This window comes from Pseudoliparis swirei, chromosome 7 (assembly GCF_029220125.1).
Source record: "Pseudoliparis swirei isolate HS2019 ecotype Mariana Trench chromosome 7, NWPU_hadal_v1, whole genome shotgun sequence".
NCBI lineage: Eukaryota > Metazoa > Chordata > Actinopteri > Perciformes > Liparidae > Pseudoliparis > Pseudoliparis swirei.
The window spans coordinates 14076644-14093999 of record NC_079394.1 but is presented as its reverse complement, the minus strand read 5'-3'; the positions used below and the strand labels follow the sequence as shown (position 1 = coordinate 14093999).

General features: G+C 46.5%; 1 protein-coding gene across 2 annotated transcripts; it reads right to left on the bottom strand.

Annotated features, from left to right (window-relative positions):
- Positions 1–384: 384 nt before the first annotated feature.
- Positions 385–16461, bottom strand: LOC130196195 (phosphatidylinositol 3-kinase regulatory subunit alpha-like). 2 transcript variants are annotated; one of them, XM_056418105.1, is made up of 17 exons: positions 16276–16461; positions 14568–14988; positions 12627–12756; positions 12282–12374; positions 12121–12192; positions 11823–11939; positions 11548–11740; positions 11296–11378; positions 8763–8868; positions 8528–8626; positions 8151–8331; positions 7943–8068; positions 7577–7719; positions 2776–2952; positions 2622–2696; positions 2061–2231; positions 385–1977 (listed from the first exon to the last, which is right to left on the bottom strand). In XM_056418105.1, the coding sequence occupies exons 2-17, from the start codon at positions 14757–14759 to the stop codon at positions 1788–1790; spliced, it is 2148 nt and encodes a 715-aa protein (XP_056274080.1). In that variant the 5' UTR covers positions 14760–14988; positions 16276–16461; the 3' UTR covers positions 385–1787. The 2 variants fall into 2 exon arrangements, with proteins under 2 accessions (XP_056274080.1, XP_056274081.1); XM_056418106.1 differs by lacking the exon at positions 16276–16461 and adding an exon at positions 16172–16193.
- Positions 16462–17356: the final 895 nt, after the last annotated feature.

Below are 17356 nucleotides of genomic sequence, written 5' to 3'. Positions count from 1 at the left end.
CCTGCTCCACCTAGATATCCTGTCTATGCAAATCACGAACAGGACCGGTGATAAAGGGAAGTCCTGGTGGAGGCCGACGTCCACCGGGAACGTGACCCCGGATTCCCTTGTCCGGACGAGGTAGTTTTTTTTAACTGGTCTTGGTCTGGACTCTCACCAAAGACCCGTTTGCCTTGGGAGACCCGACCAGGGTCCAACGCCCCGGACCACAAAGCTCCGAGGATCACTGAGCCGCTCGGACTCCTCCACCACGTTAAGGTGGCGAATCACAGAGAACAAAATAGCAAATTATGAAATGTTAAAATAAAAATATTATACGTTAGCTCACTGACATTAGCATTTAGCTTCAGGAGCCTCATGAATGTCAATAATCAATAAACTTCATTCATTTCTTAACAGAAAGAAAGAAACCTCTTTTATTTTAACTTGGTTTCAATGAAAAACTAAAACGTGTTTTTGATGAATTAAAAACAAAAACTATTTACAAACAATTTGAGATAAAATCACTTTGAAATCCACGGGACCCTTTTAGAGTCTAGGACCCCTGACCCGGGTCTAGAGGGAGTCAGGGAGCACACAAAAAGTCCAGAAAAATGAAGATGGCGCATCAGATGTTTTCACATCGGTAAAGTTTACAGGCAACTGGAGCCGACGAGCCCTTTAGAGTGAATCCAGAGCTAGATCCTGATCCAGAAGTAGATCCTGGTCTCGTGAATCTTTGTGCTGACAGGCAGTTAGTAAAAAAAAAAAAAAGTGAAGAATCATCCATCCTGCAAAATGTAAACAAAACCACAACAAAGCCTGGAATAACTGGACCTAAAAAACAGTGACGGGGTTCATCAGGAGGAGGAGGGGTCAGGAGAGGGAGGCAAGGGTGTGTGTGTGGGGGGGGGGGGGGGGATTTGCCTTTGGATGATGAGGTTCTCCTGATTTATGAAATGTGAATCGGTTCGTCCTCATTTCAAACCTCGTTCAGTCAGTGTTTAAGAGGAGGAGGAGCCTCTGATTGTCTTAATCATCGTCATCATCACCACCATCACCGTCAGTCCGTCATTGTGGTTCTGCTCCTTTGGATTAAAGGAGAAGTCCAGTCCCATGACCTGACCCCCACGTGAACCTGACTGCACCACAGGTGAACCTGAACATGACAGGTGAACTTGAACGCACCACAGGTGACACATGTGAACCTGAACGCACCACAGGTGAACCTGAACGCATCACAGGTGAATGTGAACGCACCACAGGTGTTCAGGATACAAAGCGTATGTAAATCCTTGTATCAAAATATAACGTTTTAGTTCATTTATCGCTTTAAAAACGTCAGACCCAAAAATGATTAAATATTAAAATCTAGACCTCTGAGCTGGATTATCTTCTCCACTAGAGGAGGAGATGGAGGGGGAAGAGGAGGAAGATGGAAGGAAGAGGAGAATAAAAATTTTTTAAAAATGGGGAAAAGATGAAGACAAATGTCTGTCTAAAACGTTCCACCCCTTCGCGTAAACAAACCTCCTCTATTGTCATGTGATCCCTACAGAATCTTGTTTGTAAACAAACATCATGTTGTCATAGTGATCATTACTGACAACTTTTCAACTCGGGTGTCAAAGAATAAAAAGGTTTTGTGAACTGAGCTTTACTTTCCTAATTTTTCTCACCGAGTCCCTGAATGCCTCTCGTGTGATTCTGACGTCATGTGGGTCTCGTTAACGTGTCTCTTTTTACATGCAGGAAGTGAAGACTTTCACAATAAAACACTGGTGGTCGGGGTGGTCGCAGCCTCGGGGTCACCGCCGCTGCTGGCTGTAGACGGGGAAGGCCAGCGTGACGTTGAGCGAGTCGTTGTGCTGCACCAGCGACGTGTGCTGGTAGTGGAGCACCAGCTCCTTCAGGGAGCCGTACAGGTTGTAGGGCTCCGCGAAGCCGAAGCCGGTGGCCGTCTTGTTGATGACGCAATGCTTCACCTCGCCGTCCACCCTGAGGGAGACAGACATGTGACGCGAGACATGCGAGACAAGACATGAGAGACGCGACAGGTGTGCAAGCAGGTAGACACGTACACCACGGAGCAGGCGTAGCAGCCCGGCTTGCTGCTGTCCCGGACCAAGAAGGTCCCGTCTCTCTTCCCGCGGAGCAGCGTCTCGGCCTGAATCCGGTTGATGTTCCCCAAACGCCACAAACGCTCGTCGTGGTGAGGAAGGTCCTCCTCATCCTCCACCATGCTGTACTCACTGAGGGGGGGGAAACGGACAGGTGAGCAGGGAACAACAACAAGCTAGGGATGCCAACATGCTTACACAGCAGACTGCTCTGTACATGAGGGACACGCCCCACCTGTAATACCACTGCGCCCCACTAGAGGGACACGCCCCACCTGTAATACCACTGCGTCCCACTAGAGGGACACGCCCCACCTGTAATACCACTGCGCCCCACTAGAGGGACACGCCCCACCTGTAATACCACTGCGCCCCACTAGAGGGACACGCCCCACCTGTAATACCACTGCGTCCCACTAGAGGGACACAGCCCACCTGTAATACCACTGCGCCCCACCTATATTACCAACAACTCCCATGATCCTTTGCTACTCGGGTTGAACGACCCAGGCTTAAACTTACTCCTCCGTGGTTTCGTTCTTCAGGCCGAGCCACTCGTTCAGCTTCCTCTGGCGGACACCCTTCTGAGTCAACCACCTGCGTACACAAGAGTACACAGCCGTCAGTACAAGTACCGCGTCGCTACACCTCGTCTCCCCGATGGAGCGGTTCTCACATGAGGTACTGGTCCCGGGTCTTGCGCAGCTGGATCAGGTCTGGCTTGATGCTGTTCATCTTCTTGTCGATCTCCCGGTAGTCAGCCGCCTGCTTCTTCAGGTCGACCTCTAGGTGGCGCTTGCTGTCCACGATCTCACTGATTCGAGACTTCAGCTTGTCGTAGTTCTCCATGATCCTGAAAACGGTCAAACACATCTTTGTTAACACACACACACACACAAAAGGTGCAAAGGATATTACCCCTCTAGGGAGGTCTGGGGGCATGCTCGCCCGTAAGAAAAATTTATATATATTCCATATTTTAAAGCGACAATCTGATGCATTTTGAGATGCTTTTGTTGCCAACCTGGGGAGAGCTGGAGAAACTTAACTTCAGCCATGAGTCAAAAACAACGGCCTCCTTACGAGGTACATACCTGCAAACTCATGAGTGAAAAAGGGGAGAAGGGTGCTGGTGACTTTTTGTCGCCACACCACATCCACGTTGTATCAACTACAGTCATTTGATGGTTCTGACCACAAATCTACATAAAAATAAACACTTTAAGAACAATATGTCCTCCATTCTGGCGCTGTCAGTGATCGGGCTATTATAATAGTAATAAATATAAATTGTCCCTATATATAATATGGTCATTCATGAACCAACTTCCTTTTTTTGGCCTGAACAAGTTTTCAAGTCTCATGCTCTGCTGAGCCGCGAGTCTGTTCTGCCTCTACCTGGTTGACACGATCTTCTATACCAGGGGTCCCCAAACTCCAAACTTTTTCCTGAGAGGGCCACATAACATTTCTCTTGTCTGCTGGAGGGCCAGCTGGGAGGAGTTGATGCCACTGCCTGGAGCTGCGCGCAGACAGCATTTAACGGAGCGGAGCAGCGCGTGCGCTCTGATCGCTCTTTTAATGAAGTATCGAAACTAAAAATATGCTAAATCACATCGTTTTTAACGTACAGGTACTTTGTTAGCATCGCTACACCGTGCAGCGTGACAGCAGCAGATGTAGCGGGCTAACATTCAAGCTAACCTGAACCACCAACGGATGTCAGAATCAGAATCAGAATCAGTTTTATTGCCAGGAATGTTTACACAAACGAGGAATTTTTTTTGGTGGAAGGTGCAACATTTGGACATGACAAACAAACAACAATCAACACGACAGAAAGACAACAAGTAATGTGAAAGTGTTTGGGTGTGTGCTTCAAGTGGTGTGTTTTAGTTAAAAGTGTATGTTACGCGTGGCGTGTGTTTGTTAAAGTGCATGCAAATAAAGTGGCATGTGTGGAGGAGGCCTCAAGTTAAAGTGCATGTTAAAGTGACGTGTGTGGAGGAGGGAAGAAGAAGGAGGAGGGAGGAGGAGGAGGAAGAGGAAGAGGAAGGAGCGGAAGAAGGAGGAGAGAGGAAGGTGGAAGAAGAGGTGGTAGTCCTGGGGTGACAGTCAGTCAGTCCGGGTTCCATTGATGAGCCCGACTGCCGACGGAAAAACTTTGGTGTGGCGGGTGGTCTTTGTCCTGATGGACGCAGCCTCCTCCCGAGGGAGGGACTCGAACAGGAGTGTCCAGGTGGGAGGGTCAGCGACAATCTTTCTGGCCCGCCCAGTGACCTGGAAGTGAACAGGACCTGGAGGAAGGCAGATTGCAGCCGATAACCCTCTCGGCCGAGCGGATGATGCTCTGCAGCCTGCGCTTGTCTTTGGCTGTGGCTGCAGGGTGCCAGACGGTGATGGAGGAGCAGATGATGGACTCAACGATGGCCGTAGAACTGTACCATCATTCTCCTGGCAGGTTGAATTTCCTCAGCTGCCTCAGGAAGAACATCCTCTGCTGGGCCTTCTTGGTGATGGAGCCGATGTTCAGCTCCCACTTGAGGTCCTGGGTGATGATGGAGCCCAGGAAGCGGACGGACTCCACAGCGCGACGGGGAGTCACACAGGGTGAGAGGGCGGTGGGGCTGCATTCCTCCTGAAATCCACAACCATCTCCACTGTCTTTAGAGCGTTGAGCTCCAGGTTGTTCTGGCTGCACCAGGTCACCAGGTGGTCAGTCTCCCACCTGTAGGCGGTCTCGCCCCCACCAGAGATGAGCCCAATGAGGGTGGTGTCATCCGCGAACTTTAGGAGCTTGACGGACTGGTGACTGGAGGTGCAGCTGTTGGTGTACAGGGAGAACAGCAGAGGAAAGAACACAGCCTTGGGGGAACCTGTGCTGGTGGTCCGGGAGCCTGAGACGTGTTTCCCCAGCCTCACGTGCTGCTTCCTGTCGGTCAGGAAGTCTGTGATCCACCTGCAGGTGGAGTCGGGCACGTGCAGCTGGGAGAGCTTGTCCTGCAGCAGGGACGGATGATTGTATTGAAAGCAGAGCTGAAGTCCACAAACAGGATCCTGGCGAGGTTCCTGGGGAGTCCAGATGCTGGAGGATGTAGTGAAGGGCTATGTTGACTGCATCGCCTGCAGACCTGTTGGCTCTGTAGGCGAACTGCAGGGGTCCAGGAGTGGGTCGGTGATGGTCTTGAGGTGTGACAGGACCAGCGTTCAAAGGACTTCATGACCACAGAGGTCAGGGCGACGGGCCTGTAGTCATTGAGTCCTGTGATCTTGGGTTTTTGGGACGGGATGATGGTGGAGGCCTTGAAGCAGGCTGGAACGTGGCATGTCTCCAGGAGGTGTTGAAGATGTCGGTGAACACCGGAGACAGCTGGTCAGCACAGTGCTTCAGGGTGGAGGGGAGACGGAGTCCGGGCCCGCTGCTTTATGGGGTTCTGCTTTTAAACAGCCTGTTGACGCTCTCACCAATGACGAGGGTCGCCGCTGAGGAGATGGAGGGTGCTCCAGAGGTGTGAGCCCCTGATGGGCTGGGGGAGGGTGGGCTGATGGTCTGTGGCTTGTTGATGGGGCTGTGGGGATTGTCTCAGGACTGCTCCATTGTCTTTCAAAGCGGCAGTAGAACTCATTGAGCCCGCCTGCCAGAAGCACATTGTTCATGGAGTGGGGTGATTTGGGCTTGTAGTTGGTGATCTGCCTGAGCCCTCTCCAGACAGAAGCAGAGTCGTTTGCTGAGAGCTGCTGTTGCAGTTTCTCAGAGTACAGTCGTTTAGCATCTCTCACCGCCTTGCTAAACCTGTATTTGGACTGTGTACAGGTCCTTGTCCCCACTCCTGAATGCCTGGTCCTTCTGCAGTCTTAGCTTCCTGAGCTCCATGTGAACCAGGGTTTGTCGTTGTTATAACTCACCCTGGAGCTGGATGGAATACAGCTGTCCTCACAGAAGCTGATGTAGGAAGTTACAGCCTCTGTGTACTCATCCAGGCTGTTGGTAGCAGTCCTGAAGACATCCCAGTCAGTACAGTCCAAGCACGCCAGATCCTCCAGAGCCTCACTGGTCCACTTCTTGAACTTCCTCACCACAGGTTTGCAGAGCTTTAGTCTCTGCCTGTATGAGGGAATCAGATGAACCATGACGTGGTCAGAGTTTCCCAGTGCAGCTCGAGGACGGCGTGATAGGCCCTGCTGATTGTTGTGTAGCAGTGGTCCAGAATGCTCTTCTCTGGTAGGGCATTTAATTAACTGTCTATATTTAGGAGTTCGTGGCTGAGGTTTCCTTTGTTAAAATCCCAGTACAATAACTAAAGAGTCCGGGAAGGTCCGCCCACACACCGTATCTGTTCGGCGAGGGTCCGCTGTGCCTCGTGCACGCTTCGCGGCGGCATGTAAACTCCGCCAGGATGAATGAAGCAAACTCACGTGGGAGTAGAAGGGTTTGCAGTGAATGATAAAGATTCCAGGTCCGCGAACAGTGCTGTAGAATCACCGCTACGTCGTTGCACCAGCCGTTGTTGAGGTAAAAGCAGATTCCTCCACCCTTTGCTTTTCCGGAGAGCTCCGTGACCCGTCCGCCGAACAGCTGGAAGCCAGCGAGCTGGAGCGCAGAATCTGGTATCGATCCACTTAGCCATGATTCCGTAAAGCACAGGACAGAGGATGAGGAGAAGTCTCTGTCTCTCCCACCAGCAGCTGGAGTTCGCCCAGTTTGTTGCACAGTGAGCGGACGTTGAGAGAAATATGCCCGCAGCGCTGTACGAGATCCCGCTTCCGTAGCCGCATAAGCGCCCTGAGCGCTTCCCTCTCCGGCGCCTCACCACAGGGCGAAGGTGAGCACACCTTTACAAAATGTCCAGTAACTCCACAGAAGTTAAAAACGTTGGAAATAAATCCGCTGGAGTTGTTCCCCTGATGTTCATGAGCTCTTCTCTGGTGAAAGAGCTCCGGGAATCACAGCAGAAAACAGTATTTAAGACGAAAACAACAAAAAACATCGCGCACCAACGCACCGAGGCGGCCGTCCGCGGCGCCATCAGTATGTGAGTCGACAGTATGTATGTCGACATCTTGACGCTGATTGGCCGAGACGCGACACGTCCCATCAAAGATGTTTTATTGTGAAGATCACCACATCACATTTTCTCTGTGTCCCACTCCAATCTCATAATCACCGCCCCCCCCCTACCCCCCCAAAAAAATCTCAGCGAATCTACACGATTCACGTAGGTCACCTATTTTGGTTTCAAAACAGCTAATTTTGCCGAAAGGTGAGGGATTTTCATGTCTGATATATACATACAATATATAAATATACAACAATATATATATTGGTTTAGTTTTTGATGCCTTAAACTTGGATGATGCGTATTTCTTTTATCTAAATGTACCAGCAGGTGGTTCCTTCCTGCAGGCTTTGGTGCCATGGCAACAAGTGCTGCTTCACGTGTGTGTGTCAGTCACAGTTACCGTGGCAACAGCCCTACCTCTGGATCTCCTTGTCGTTGCCCTCCCGGCGGAACTTCTCGATGTACTCTTTGCTGACGCGCTCCTGAGTCTGACACTGCTCCTCGAAGATCTTTATGGTCTCGTTGAACGCCTCGATGGCCGTCCTCTTCATCTGGATCTCCTGCATTAGGAGTGGGAGGAGAGAGCGTATTGTTATGTAACCTCATCATAGTGCACCGTATCGTAGAGTACTGTATCGTTTCATAGTGTACCGTATTGTACTGTCTTGTATCGTAGTGTATCGTAGTATACCGTATCATACCGCAGTGTACCACATTGCATCTTAATGTACCGTAGTGTACTGTATTGTACCGTAGTGTAAAGTGTGTAGCTGTGTTGTGTACCTGAGAGGTTCTGGTGTACTCCTCATACAGTCTGTCGTACTCTCGATTCTTCTCCTGGTACTGCAGGTGATACTCGTGCAGCTTCTTGCCCACAGCCTCGATACTATCCTCCTTCACCACCTGGTCCTGCACAACCACACCAACAACAATAACAATAACATCATCAAACGCCTGACGAGCTGCCAATGAGCTCTGGCCCCGTACGGACCTGCTGGTGTTTGGAGACTGGGAACAGCAGCTTGACGTCCAGCTTGGGGTTGTACTGGGCCAGGGACTCGTGTCGGTAATGGTTGATCAGCTCCACTACGGAGCTGAAGGTCAGCGGGTCGGAGAAGCCGTACTTTCCCTCCCGATGGAAGATCTTTATGAGTTTGTTGTTGCCCCCTTTCCTGAAAGTGGTCGGAGAATATTTGTCTCAAATCAAACCTAGCAGACAATATGTGACGTATGAGGAGTGTTTTGTCTGGAGAGTCTAGAGAGAGTCCGGGTCATTTCAAAATAAAAGCGACCTTCTTCCAATAAGCCAGTCAATAATAAATAAAGAACTAAATACATCAGAATGGATGAATATTAAATCATCTTTACCTCAGAGTCAGAGTGTAATCTCCGTGCATCTTGGTGGAAGCGTCTCGAACCAGAAACGTCCCGTCAGCCGTGTCCCTGAGCTTCTCATTCACCTCCTCTCTGAAAATAAAGAAGTATTCAGGTACGTGGACCAATACCACCATGAAAAAACACTACGAAAATAATATCAAGATTACTTCTACTACAACATGATTACGTATTAACATATGCTGTTGTTGCTGTATGTGTCTATTACCTGGAGATGTCTCCCCAGTACCACTCGGCGTCCTGCAGAGAGATGCTGTTGTTGAAGCTGCAGGAAGCTGCTGGAGCCGGAGACTTGACCGGTTTAGGGGGCAGCGCTGCAACGACCACAGAGATCATTTAATTATTATATTTCACTATTTTTATCGTCTGTGAGCGATGACTCCATCACTACGAATAGAGTTTTCTACACAATCATTGTGGAAGACTAAACTATTTAGAGGAGCAACTGATGCACCAGGAGGGACAATGTCAGCCTCTTCGTGTTGAGTTCAATGCCTGTGTGTAACTACAGCCTCGTCATGTTGAGTTCAATGCCTGTGTGTAACTACAGCCTCGTCGTGTTGAGTTCAATGCCTGTGTGTAACTACAGCCTCGTCATGTTGAGTTCAATGCCTGTGTGTAATTACAGCCTCGTCGTGTTGAGTTCAATGCCTGTGTGTAACTACAGCCTTGTCGTGTTGAGTTCAATGCCTGTGTGTAACTACAGCATCTTCGTGTTGCGTTCAATGCCTGTATGTAACTACAGCCTCGTCGAGTTCAATATCTGTATCTTTTACCCACAAAGGTAAACAATCCCATCTACTTGAGGTGATGCAATTCACAGGCTCCGCCTACAAAAATCTCCATTAAAAAAACCATCTTCATCACGTGGCTACGCACTCAAATATGAAACGGAGGGAAAAGTTTACGCCGGGATAGTTACTGACGTTTACCCAGATTGCCTTTCTCGGCGTACGCCATAAAAACATCTGAACGGGACACCAGCGACAGGTAGTCCTGTGCAGAGTCCAGGTTCAGGTCTGCGCTCCATACCTGGACTCTGCATGGTAATGAAGCAGAGGATCTGACCTGGGTCTTCCTGATCTGGATCCATGAGCTCCTGAACTCCTCAGAACACTCCTGACTGACGGGTCCAGATTCCTCCGTCCCTCCAATTTAAAGATCCTCTCCTCAGGCTCCTGCCACGAGGAGAGACGCCTTCGCCCGCAGTCGTCTTCAAATATATTTTTTTATTATTTAAAGCGCCGCCACTCGGGTCTCCGTCCGCCTCTGTCTCTCCGAGCCGCGGTTCAAAGCTCGGGAGAGCAGCTTGGAGATGCGTGACATCACTGATGCCCCCGGCCAATCCCGCAATGGCAGGGATATCACCGAGGCAACGCCCCTCCCCCCCCACCCCTCCCTCCTCTGCTGCATCTATCCCTGTGTGGATGGATGATGTCATCGTTTCATTCGGAGCAGCTGACTGATGGGTGAATTAATGAATGAGAGAATAAATCACCCGACCATAATTTATTATTAAATATTACTTCTTTAAAGCAGTCTGCTGTAGTGAGGTACTTTAGTAGAAGTACTAATACCAGTGTAAAAATACTCGAGTGATTTAAGTAAACTATATATCTGCACCCAAATATACTTTAAGTACCAAAAGTACTCATTATGCAGAATAATGTATAATATTGACACAATAATGCATTAATCACTTTAAAAACATGGAGCTCATTTTAATGACTTTAATCTATAATAGTAATACATCATTTATGATTCCATTATATTTTCATTAAAGCTGCATTCTCTCTCCTGACCACCCAGGGGAGACTCCTCTGGTTGTATAGAAGTCTATGATTCATGTGTTACAGCTGCATTCTCTGTGCTGACCACCAGGGGTGTATAGAAGTCTATGGCTGTGTCTACTACCGGACACTTGAGCACTTCGAGCACTAACTTTCAGGGCTTAGGGCGCCACACTGACAAAACCAGCAGAATTCAGTGCACTGAAAGTACCCGCATGGCGCACTGCAAACGAGCAAAACATGCAGTGTCAAACGATGGACACTACTCGCCCTAAACGGCCGCCATCTTGGCTACGTAGCGGAAGAGGAGGAGCCCTTTCGCCAGCTTTTCATTTTATTTCTAAAACAATGGCGGACGAGATGGACTACGGTAGCACAAGCGGTAGACCATGAAGGCTCCTGCCGCGATTGTGGAGGTATCGCAGTTTCCACATGGGGTGGAGAAAGGGGTAAACAAGGGACACAAAGAGGGCAAGAAGTGCATTCATTTTGTCAGTTTAAGTTTCGCAAGCAGATTTGCGTCCGTCACTTCCGCCAAGTGGTTAACGTAAGCGTTCCATTTGAGACAGCACTTATCAGCGACGCAGTGCACTACAGATGTCAGTGCACTGTATTGCAGTGTACTTCGTAAAGTGTCCGGTAATAGACACAGCCTATGTTTCATGAATTAAAGCTGCATTCTCTAGGGCGGAGCTACAGGGTGATTGATAGGTTTCTCCTTCTCAGTCCACATATGGTCACTTCCTGTTCATGTAAAGCTTCACACAGTAAGTAAGTAAGGAACGACCTGACGCTTCACGTCATGTGACTTCTTCAGATTGAGCAACAAATCCAGACTGAGAGGAACCGAAAGTGATGATGTCATCGATATCTCAACCAGATGCAACGCTCTGCAAACCAGCCAAAGATTGTTAATGGGCCAGAAGAAGCCACACACACACACACACACACCTGGTGCAGCCTGGTTAATGTTGAGCTCGCTGGATATCAGAACCTCCAGGACCTGAACCAGAAGATCCGGACTGGACTCGGACCTGAACAGAGAACCACGATGAGATTCTAAAATGTCACCGAGGTCTTAAAGGGACAGGACACTCGCATCAAAGGGATTAAACACAAATAACCCAGTTCAGGTTTCTCCAAGAAGAAGACCAAGAACAACAAGAAGAACAGGAGGTCCGGGTGGGGGTCTACAGGACTGACCCTGCAGCCGGTCTGAACAGCAGCAGGCTGAAGCTCTCCGCCAGGCTTCGGGGGCTCATCTGGGTCCCAAGCAGGCAGAGCCGGGCCAGGTGCCGGACCACGCTGAGCAGGGTCAGGCCGTACTGGGCCGCGCAGGCCGGAGAGCTGGCCACGCCCCTCAGCAGCTGGGCGCACTCCTCTTGGTCACGCACCTCTGAGGACACAAAGGATGCCTTTAACAGGAGATGTGGGCGGGGCTTATGGGGCTCAGAGGGGGCGGAGCTATGAACCCTCACCTTGGACAGCGTGAATCATGTCGGTCTGCAGCGAGGACGGGAGGACGGGACCGGGAAGATCCTGCAGGAACCGGATCACCCCATCACACAGGGACGACACCTCCAGCTGCTCCAGGTCTGGAAAACAAACGCACCTTCATCATAATCATCATCACTACTTCCTGTCTGCAGCTCCACTCTGACATCAGCCAATAAATACATCCTACAGAGTGAAGAAGAAGAACAATAAGAACAAGAAGAAGAAAGTGAACTAGAACAAGAGGAAGAGGAAGAGGAAAAAGAACAAGTAGCTCCTCACCAGCGTCAGCCAGCTGTCTGGTGTCCATTCCTCCTCCGCTCAGACTACGATAAACAGAGAGTCCATCCTGACCTGCAGCCACACACACACACACAGTTTTCACATTACCTCCAAGTATGTCTATGTGTGTGTGTGTTTGTGTGTGTGTGTGTGTGTGTTACCTTTGGTCTCCACGGCCTCCATCAGTCTAATGAGGAGGGGCGGGGCCGAGTCCGGAGGTCCAAACTGCTCGGGGAGGTCCGGCAGCGAGAACCCTGAATACACACATTACACACAAACTGTCACACACCTATTACCTATGTTTCATGTTCAACGGTCAGAAAAATTAACCAAAATAAAGATTCAAAATTGTGATATTTCACAAAAACATTTCACTCTAAATGATCTACACGTCTCATTTAAAGTCAGATTCTGTTAAAAACATTAAATTCTGTTAAAAAACATTACAATTCTAATAAATATATAATATTTTATATATATGAGATCTTTGGTGTTTTGGTCCTCACCCTCTGACTCCGAGTCCGTCCTCAATGACGCAGCGGACGGCGGCCTTTGGGGGCGGGGCTTGGGCGTGGGCGGGGACATCCTCTTCCGGCCAATGAACTCCACGTAGGTCCCGGGGAAGTCACCCTTCTCCTGTCGCACAGAGACCAATGGTTAGTGAGACCCTGAACGCACCGTTTATGTTCCGGGGAAATGACATGATTACCATGATTCATCAAACGTCTGCTGCTTCATAGAATATCTCAGTTTGTTTTGTTTGATTCTGTACAGATAAATATAAAACAACGACATGTTGATGGAAAACTGTAAGAAGAAAAAAAAAGAACCCTGTAACAATTCCACAGAACGGGTTATAAACGTTAACGACAGACGCTTTATTCTGAAAATCACTTAAACTGGAGCAAAGACCTCTCATGTTCATTGTATTGAATAATATTTTTAATATGATTAAAATGTTCCCAGAGACAGAAAGCAGAGCTCATCCTCACGATGGAGGCGTTTCATTTAAATAATTATTAATTACAAATCTGTTTAAAGCTTTTAGTGTCTCAGCTGATAAATATAAAACATTATAAACTAAAACTGTGTTTGAATACCGAATAAAAATAAAAATATTTAAGTGACGGAGGATAATAGATCACGATGGAACCTTTAGACCCCTTTACGACCAGAGCTGACAGAGAGGTGCATTGTGGGTGATGTAGGCGCCAGGTTTGCGACTAGGAAGAAGGAATCAAATTAAATCTGAATTCATTGATGGTTTGATTGAAGCAAACGGTTTATTTAAAGTATATCTATATATACTAGGGCTGTCAATCGATTTAAAAAAAACTAATTAACCGCACATTTTGAAATTGCGATTAATTAATCGCGATTAATCGCGCTTAAAAGTGTTTTCCTTCTTTTTAAAGACAAAACTTCACACAGAGCTGTGTTTTCAAAGAGGCTCCTACATATACAGTGCCAGCGAGGTATTTAATATCGTGGATGATAAATTGTTTCTTCAGTGAAACATCAGATTAGTAAAAAATATATATATTGAGACCCCATTGGTCCTGTCATCTTTAACACTGAACAGCAGAACCAGTGGCCTTGATAACTGACTGACATTCACATATGTCACGTTAACCCTCTGGAGGCTGGGGGCATTTTATACATTTTACAAAATAAATTAAATTCACCATTTAAAGTCTTTTGCATGTGACACACCCCCACGTGTTATACATCAAACATTCCAGAACAATCTCAGCTCTGAAATGAGGCTCATTGTCCTCACGCCGTGTCCTCTGGTTCTCTGACTGACAGGCTGCTAAATGAGCCTAACCTGTGAGGTGGGAGGTCCTTTGTGATTTACTGAGTGTTCATTGGTTGTTTTTTTACCGAAATGTTGATAGACAAACGGATTGACCAATCACGTTGAAGGTTTCGTGTGACGAGTTCTTTCCGCGCCGCGTCACCCGACACGTCGCCACTCCGTTCCTCTGTGTATCAGAGGGGGAGACGGGAGGAAGGAGGAGCAGGAGGAAACCCGACTGATTCATCCACGAGTTAAACTGATTTCTGCTCCTTATTTTTGCGGAGAAATAATTGTTTTAAAAACGGAAAGTGTCAAACCGTACTGCCGCGGTTTAAAAAATATATATATATATATATATTTTAGTGCGTTAACGCGGCCAAATTAATCGCATAGATTAACGCGTTAACGCTGACAGCCCTAATATATACACATATATATGTAAATAAAATATTTTAGATGAAATGTCACAATTTGTTTGCCATCTGTCACACATGATGCGTTCAAGGACCGTCGAAGAGTTGAAAATCTGAGCGTAACGAAGTTTCTTTACATTGTGTAAAAACAAAAACATGCACTTCAACCCTGTCAGCGTGTGTTTTGTGATTAAAGTTAACAAGTCGAATGACTTGACCCCAGGAAGTCGTACCTGCGTGGTCTCGTTGATGCCGGGCAGCCAGCCGATCTCCGAAGGGCGCTCCTCGGCTCCGCCCCCGCAGCCCAGCGCCAGCAGCGCCCCCCTGCTGACCAGCAGCATGTCACCCACGCGCAGGTCGATGTCCTCCTCGCGCTCCTTCTTGTAGTCGTATAGCGCTCGGTACTGGAAGCCCTCGGAGCTCATCCTCACGCGTGTGTACGGCTTTAAGGGAACGGTCAACAACAACAACTACAACTCACACGGCTCCGGGTAGAAAAACACAAGCGTGGCTTTGAGGCCTGAGTAGTGGATCTAACAAGGGGATCCATGACCCTCCGGGCTACGCCACGGCCGACCAATTACAGTGGCCTGGCCGCTCATGAACAGAAGCCTCAGCAGAGGTGGAGGCCACATCTGGGGAGGGGGAGTCCACCTGAGAGGAGGAGGAGATGATTATGGAGGAGGAGGAAGAGGAAGAAAAAGAGGAGACATTGTTTTAGTCAAATAACACTCACTTTTATATTTTTGATAAAACAATAAGACTAGAAAATAAAACAGTCCAAAACTCAAAAAGCAGTAACAATTAATAATTAATATTTAAGAATGTCTGAGCTACAAAGAGTAAACTAAATCATTCACCAGTTCAATTCAGAAACTCAATGTAGATTATATATTCGATGATTTGACGCCTCGTTAACTCAAAGTAATATTAATATTGGTTTAAGAGAACTTCGACTCCTTTTCATGTCATCAAAGGTTAAACCTGTTCTCATAAAAACTTTAGAACAAACGGTTGCGTGTCCATTTCCTCTTCCTCTATTAAGAATAATAAGTATATATTTTCTCTCCCTCCATTTCTTTTAAATCATATACATATATATATTATTGAATATTCATGTTGCAGTAACCGCCTGAGAACAATAATAAGATATTTATCGACTGCTTTAATTAAATTATTGTGCAAATGGCCCAAAAAAAGCGAACATGAACTTCAAAATATAAAACAAATGAGTCATCTAAATTAATCAGTGTATGATACTTAATCAATCTAATTAAATACTGAACAATTTTGATTAATAAATAGCTAAAATATAGTTAGTAGACAATTTATATTAAAACAAAGAATATCTAATTTGCACATTGGAAGACTAAATTAAGTCAAACTAACACTGGTATACATTAGGGATATATGGATCAATACCCGCAAATTAAATATTTCATTGGACTGATAATTTTAGGAATATTAAGTAAAAAATATTACAACATTAACGCTTTTATTATATCACTTCCGGTGAGGAGATAATCACCAACAAGCAAACTACATGTCATATTAATCATTTAAAACTGCATTAATCGAGCCGAAACGTGTCCCAACAGTCCAACATTCAACACTATGTATATATAATACAATATATATTCATATTTTAAGAAAATATAGCTAAATGTCACACAAAACACTGATTTTTAAAGCGTATGTCGTGAAGTGAGCATTTTATCTATCAGTTCACCAACTAAACTAAATATAATAAGAAAGGAATTCCGGACATATTAATAGAGCCGAACAGATACAGGTAACGTGTTTAACAAAACAATGTGGTTATAATGTCATAAAATACCTTATTGTACACACGTGAGCTAACGTTCACACAGAAACGCTCCAGGAAACGACACGCCAGTGTTAGCTTAGCATGCTAGCTTGTCGCGATCGTGAACGTCTCACCTGCTTATATTTTAATGTTTCACGAATTAGAAGCTGAAGCTGAACAAACAGCGGCCGCCATGTTGTATCAAAGAGCGGGCAAGTGGTCCAGTTTCACCCCCAAAAAACTGGAATATCCCAATATTCCAATATATGCGATTATTGGCAGAAGGAAAGACGCTCGTGCTTCAGCCGTCTGGGTTTTTGAAGAGACAAGCTAGCGTTAATATTTAAAACCACTTCCGGTGCGGACCTTCAAAATGAAAAGTTATATAGTGTTACAAATACATTTTTTTAAAGGCACTTCAAATAAAGATTTACTTTGAGTAAAAATACGACCTGTAAAAATGTTTTATTCAATTTATAATCACTTTTTTGTTGGCCAAGTTCTACTTTATGAAATATTTAACTAGTGTCGCAAGCGGAAATGATGAGTTCCTGATAGCTTTCAAAATAAAATGCTTCCGGTGAACGTGTGTTGTGAAAAATAATTACGCAAATATTGGCAACTAATTGAACATCTTAAGTATGCTACGGGTTCATGCCCCAAAACGTATGCTAACTTCTTCTTAAGAGCCCACAGACGAGGATTTAAAAGATTACAACCGATTACAGCTGAAAAAAGGTAGGCAGGGCACCGACGTCACATCCGGTGACCTAGATTTTATTACCCTCAAGACCGGGGACCATGGCAACAAAGGACCATGAGAGAGAGAGAGAGAAGGGGGGGGGGAGATAGAGAGAGAGAGGGAGATAGATATGGGGGTGTACAGTATTGTATGTCCTCATTTATTCAGGTCTTATACAAACAGTCCTCTGTGTGTGTGTGTGTGTGTGTGTGTGTGTCTCTCATATCATGTGACTGCTGCTGCAGTTTTTCTAGAACACGCTGTTCATCACATGCACCATTCATTAAAAACATTCAACCTTTATTTACATCTGTATTAATAGTTATAAAAGATCTGATCTCACAATTCATAAATATACAAACACAGAAGTATATTTCTATAAAAGGTCAATGAGGTTATGGTTAAGAAATGAACACATTATAAATAAAGACAACAATTAAGCTGATTTGTTCAGTGTCTAAAATAGGTCGACA